This window comes from Mustelus asterias, chromosome 20, assembly GCF_964213995.1.
Source record: "Mustelus asterias chromosome 20, sMusAst1.hap1.1, whole genome shotgun sequence".
Taxonomy (NCBI): Eukaryota; Metazoa; Chordata; class Chondrichthyes; order Carcharhiniformes; family Triakidae; genus Mustelus; species Mustelus asterias.
Window position 1 is genome coordinate 43,818,392 of NC_135820.1, and position 6,000 is coordinate 43,824,391.

Genomic DNA, 6,000 nt, shown 5'->3' on the forward strand with positions numbered 1-6,000 from the left:
ATGGTTACAATTTGAAAGCAGCCAAATTTTGGTGAGCCGAAAACAATATTAATTTTTGGTCATTAAAACCTCTGACTAAGACCAGACAGAGACACTGATACTACATACAGTCAGAATGTTGTAAGCAATTAAAATGAGGCACAAGTTGCCAGTTTTCTTCAACCAAGTGCTACATGCTTCATACATGAACATCACCAAATTGAGTTCCCTGCAGCTAACATGACTGTAGGCGTTAAGATGCTTCAACTTGCTATAGCTGACCTATGAATGAATGGATACTTTTATTACCAAACATCTTTCCTTGCATACTTAGCAGAGCTGATGATTAAACTCAAAGTTTGCAATACTCTGGAACATGACCCAAATCAAAGCAGTTCTGGACAAGCTCACTTGCAAAATTCCGTTCAGACAAGTACCGGCTGTAAGCAGCCGGCAAAGCATTTTTTGTCATTTACATCAGTTCCACTGGTGACTGACTGTAGGTGTGTTACAAGATGAGCAACCTCATAGGTTTCAATGCAGAAATTAAGCCACTTTTTTGATTGACTTTTGAGAAAAACAAAACGCATTTCCTAGTGCGACACAGCCATAAGCAATGTTACCATTGCAAGTTCGCTCTCAGGTCGTATCAGATTGCTCCTGAACAATTTATATATCATTGTTTTTGTGGGAACTTGCCAAATGTAAATTGACAGACAATTCCCTATATTACATCAGTTCTTCCTCTTTCTTAATTTATTTGGACGCACGAGAATCAATTTTCCATCCATTCAAAAGTCACATTTCAAATCAAAACTGCAATGTTCTCTCCCTTGGGATTGAGGATGACTTATTTTCAATCTGGCATTATTAGGTTGAGATGGCTGCAAGTCCAATGTGTGATCTGCTGACCCTCACACATGTGGAGCCAGTGATACTTGGAAGGGTTTTGTAGCTAGGTTGTTTGGAGATTGGTACACTTCCTTCAACACCTCAACTTTATTGCTGCATGTCCCTGATGAAGTCACTCAATGCGTTGGTGTTTTCCTGAATGAACCTTCTTTTTGGTCAGTCACAGGCCAGGGACCAGCGAGTTGGCAGGGATTCCTCTTCAGGAATGCTTTGAGGACACCCATAAAGCATTTCCAGTGTCGTCCTGGGATTCCCTTGCCCATGACCAAGTTTCAAGTAGACCAGTTGTTTCAGGAGACTACTGTTAGATACATAATTGACATGGCTGGTTTAGTGATTAAAATGAATAATTGGTATATTTTTCCCCAGGGTAGAAATGTGAATTACTAGGGAACATGTGGGCGGCACATTGGCACAGTGGTTAGGACGGCTGCCTCAGCGCCAGGGACCCGGGTTCGATTCCCAGCTTGGATCACTGTGCGGAGTTTGCACATTCTCCCCATGTCTGAGCAGGTTTTCTCCAGGTGCTCCGGTTTCCTCCCACGGTCCAAAGATGTACAGGATCGGTGTATTGGCTATGCTAAATTGCCCCTTAGTGTCAGAGAGACTAGCTAGGGTAAATGCATGGGGTTAGGGCCTGGGTGGGATTGTGGTCAGTGCAAACTCAATTGGCCGAATGGCCTCCTTCTGCACTGTAGGATTTGATGTTTAAGGTAAAAGGGGGAAAAGTTTAAAGGAGATATGAAAGGCAAGTTTTTTCAGAGGATAGTTAGGTGCTTGGAATGCACTGCCAGAGGTGGTGGTAGAAGCAGATACAATAGCAATGGTTAAGAGGCATCTTGACAAATACATGATTACATAGGGAATAGAGGGATACTGATCAGGTAGAGTTAAAAGGACTTTGGCTTAGCAAGGGGTCATGTGTCAGCGCAGGCTTGGTGTTCCTGTGCCGTACTGTTCTTCGTTATTAGCACCTCAACGCTGGGCAAGTTGGCTTGGGAGAGAATGCTGCTGTTGGACCATCTTTCTTACCAGCAAATTTAGAAATCTTGCGAAGGCTTTGCAACTGGTACTTCTCCTGTGTTTTGAGGTGCCTGCTGCACATCATCCAAATCTCCAAAGTATACAGGAGTCTGGGGATCACCACTGTCCAGTAAACAATGACCATATTCTCAGGTTTGAGGTCCTGGTCCTCAAATACTCTGTAGGATTTACAATTCACCCTCAAGTCAAGGAATTGCAGTTCCTTGATCAACAGAACAAACATTTTTTTGCTGCAGAAGCAAATTTCTCCAAATTAAAATTCTCAAGTTCACCATGAAAGTATATCAACAGTATGAAAGGAAATTCCACACTAAACACCAAAATACACCAGATTCAAAATTTGATAGGTGACAGGAATTTCAGTTTAAATCTTAGATCTAAAACACATCAAAATTCAGACATGCAAAAAACAATCAATCATGGAAACATCACCCCGAAAGAACACAAGATAAAACGATTTTGCTTTTTGCAAGGTGATGTGTCACCAGATCATTTTTAAGAAACCTCACAGCTAAATTATCAGTTGGTCATCACTATGTCTAGGATGGTGGGGCTTCTTACAAAATTCTTACAGGTCTTGACAAGGTAAATGCAGCCAGGAATTCTTTGGCCATAAGTCACTGAAAGCTAGCATGCAGGTGCAACAAACTATTAGGAAGGCTAATGGAATGGAATTAAAGCAGAGATATATTTCTGATTAACAATAACGTAAAGAGTTATGGGGATAGTGTGTGTCAAAGGCATTGAAGTGTTCAATCAGCCAAGATCGTATTAAATGGGGCTGAATAGCCTACTTCTGTTCCGATTTCCTATGTTCCCCAGTCAAATCAGAGATATTATTCAGGGCATTCTACATGCAATCTGAATTATGACATTGCTGGTCCATAGTCATCCTAACTCACTGCAAACTACTTGGAAGCACCATTATGTGCACAATTGTGCATACTGTGATCCCTGGTTCTGGACACCCCCACCATCAGGAACATCCTTCCTATATCTACCCTGTCTAGTCCCGTTAGAATTATATAATTCTGAGATTCCCCCCTCATTCGTCTGAACTCCAGTGAAAACAATCCAAACCTAGTCAATTTCTCCTCGTGCATCAGTCCCACCATCCCTGGAATCAGCCTGGTAAACCTTCGCTGCACTCCCTCAAGAGCAAGAACATCCTTCCTCAGAAAAGGAGACAAAATTGCACACAATATTCTAGGTGTGCTCGAGTGATTGCGACCAGCATATACTAGGTTGTATAAATTACTTAAAATAGGTGGCAACCCAAATACTAACAGTCAGATTTAGGGACTTGAAATAATGGTAAATACTATCCAACGTAGATAAGAGTACAATAATATCAAAGCAAGGAACAAAACCAGGATAAGTATGTTTGGAACAGTTACTTCTTGCGTTCATTAAGAACAGGATCTACTAAGTGGACTGCTGGACTATAGTAAGCAAAAAAACCCAAATATGCCAAGTGGTTTGGATCAAATACATACAAAATCAAGATGCTGGATTGTTATATGAAATACTGCAGCAAACACCAACCACCTTGCTCCCCGAGCACAGTTAGCAGTTAGTTGTGAAGATATTACGTATGAACCGTTATAGACAAAAGTGAACAGAGATAAACCAAAACTATAAGGAAAAATTCAAGAATTGGACATTTTTTGTAAAAAAGGAAATGCAATTAATTTGAAGTTTAAGACCCTGCAGTGGGTTGACATTCTTAATCCAGGCAAATTGTTTACTGTGGTAAAGGTTTCAAGCACTAAGGAATTGAAGTTTGAAAATTTAGAAGTTGGAAGCATAAATGGAAGTTCGACACAACTTTTACATGGCAAAGGAAAAATTCTTTCAAATATGCATATCTGGCATTGTTGTACAATTTCCTGGGATAAATTGCAGTGATCAGCAGAAGTGGTCCATGGGTCAAACAGATCCAGCCTGGGTATGGGTTGGAACCGAGCGATGGCAAAGTGGTGAGGTTGAAACTGGGACAGGTTTCTTAGCCACTATGCTTTTACCATCACCATGCTAAACTTCTCCACAGCTCGACAACCTCCCAGGCTACACCTAACATGAACTTTGTTATGAAACTTCCTGCCCTCATCCTATCGATAAAAGCAAAATACTGCAGATGCTGGAATCTGAAACAAAATAGAACATGGGATGAGGGCAACAAAAACAGAAAATGCTGGAAAATCTCTGCATGTCTGACGGCATCTATGGGGAGAGAATAGAACCAATGTTTTGTCTAGATGACCCTTCGTCAGACCTGCTGAGATTTTCCAGCATTTTCTGTTTTTGTTGCCCTCATCCCATGCCATATTCATTCCTGCTCAACTATTGCTTCCTTCCTCAACAATATTCACCATTCTGTCTCAGTGATTTTTAAAAGCTTGTATACAAATCCTTCTTACTTTTCCCCACATCTCCTTAACTCAGTATTTGGCTGGTCAGATCTTTTCACTCCCTTCTGCAAAGCAGTTTGGAAGATTTCCCCTATATTAAGTGCACTCTTAAATTAAAGCTGACGTAAATGTCTCAAAGTCGCCACACATTTTCCCTACAACAAACACACAATCTGATATCTGTTGACCCTTTACAAAATCTAAGGTAGAAATGCCAAACCTCAGAAATCACTCTCAAACTTTCCCTCAAAAGCTTTATCAGACTCACTTCAGTTTCCACAGCCATATGACCTGGCTCCGTCCACAATGAAAGAGTTTTATAGATTAAAAGATCCATTTGCTACAGACAAAATAAGGAAAGTGAACGATTCTAAGGCCTTGCACATTTTACTAGGACCAAACTTTTTTTAAAACAAAAAAATACTTACCCAAGTTTATAGTTTTAAAAAATCTAGTCTTTGGATACATGCGACCAAGTGAATTTTTACATCCCGACTTAAACGTCAAAACCTTTCCGAATTTGCAACATTACTTCCACGAATTAAGAGTCAGCCTCATGTACAGGAAAACGAATCGTTGAGAGCATGTGGGGGACGACCACATTAATGTTGTAGGGTTGATATTTGATCGAGATCATTTCAAAACGCAATCTTACTTTTATGCGTCAGTAATCACCGTTAAATATTCGTGGTTGAAAGAAAGATAGAAGCTGGATGTTGTTTAACAACCCGACGATTGATGATGAATTCAGGGAACAATGTTTTTCCATGATCAAGTTTGCCCGACACCAGGGGTAATCTTATAGACATTAGGTCTGTGCAAGCTCGGAAAGCCGGTGAGGGTCAATGTGCCTCTCAGAGGCATATTGTTTGGTTTGAACGCTGGTACAGTAATTTGTTGGAGTGGCTGTTGACAGCACTAATTAATTAACAGGACAAACCCCCCCCCATCCACCCCGCCACAATCCGCAAGCGGCTCCCACACCGACTGCTTACACTCCAGAAACCCGCCCCCCCCCCCCCCAAACCGACACAGGAGCTGCCGGTATATGGGACCCAGGTGCATCCTTCACCACCGGCCAACACTTCCCCTTCCACTCAGCCAGCATGTAACTCGACCCCCCCGGGGGGGGGGCTGGGGCTGACCGGGTGGAGGGGGGGGGGGGAGATAAGGGTGCCAATGTCCGGGCCGCGCGCTCTGCGCTCCCCCAAACTCCCCGGGACACTTCGCACCGCCCTCACCTGGTACAGCGTCGGCCAGTTCCCGTTTTTGTCGATCTCCGCGAACTCCTGCTCCATGGCTGGGTCTCAACGCCTTGTGCCACCCGGGGGGGCCTCGCTTAACGCTGTGAAATTCCGCCACCCCCCGCTTCGCTTCTACCGCTTCATCTCTTCAAGCTCCCTCACACACCAAGGAGACGGGCTCCGACAGCACACCGGAAATGCACCTCCCCCCCCACACACACACACATGATTGACATCCGCCTCCGCCAATTGCCTGCTGGGACTTGTAGTTCTCTCTCTCTCTCTCTCTCCGCCGGAAGTGACGTCACCGACACCGGGCGCCCAGGCGGCATTTCGGGATAACCGCCGAAATTCTCACGTCTGTCGAATCAGATTTTTTTTCCCTTTACTGGAAAGGAGGATCGAATTGC

General features: G+C 43.3%; 1 protein-coding gene across 3 annotated transcripts in view; it reads right to left on the reverse strand.

The window, feature by feature from the left end:
- LOC144508497 (tyrosine-protein phosphatase non-receptor type 1-like) overlaps positions 1–5,794 on the reverse strand; it is a 105,438-nt gene extending 99,644 nt beyond the window's left edge. The window contains exon 1 of one of the 3 annotated variants that reach the window (XM_078236469.1): positions 5,588–5,794. In XM_078236469.1, the coding sequence (XP_078092595.1) occupies positions 5,588–5,644 (57 nt within the window). In that variant the 5' untranslated portion in view covers positions 5,645–5,794. The remainder of the gene's footprint in view (positions 1–5,587) is intronic. The other 2 variants (XM_078236468.1, XM_078236470.1) reach the window with 2 other exon arrangements.
- Positions 5,795–6,000: the final 206 nt, after the last annotated feature.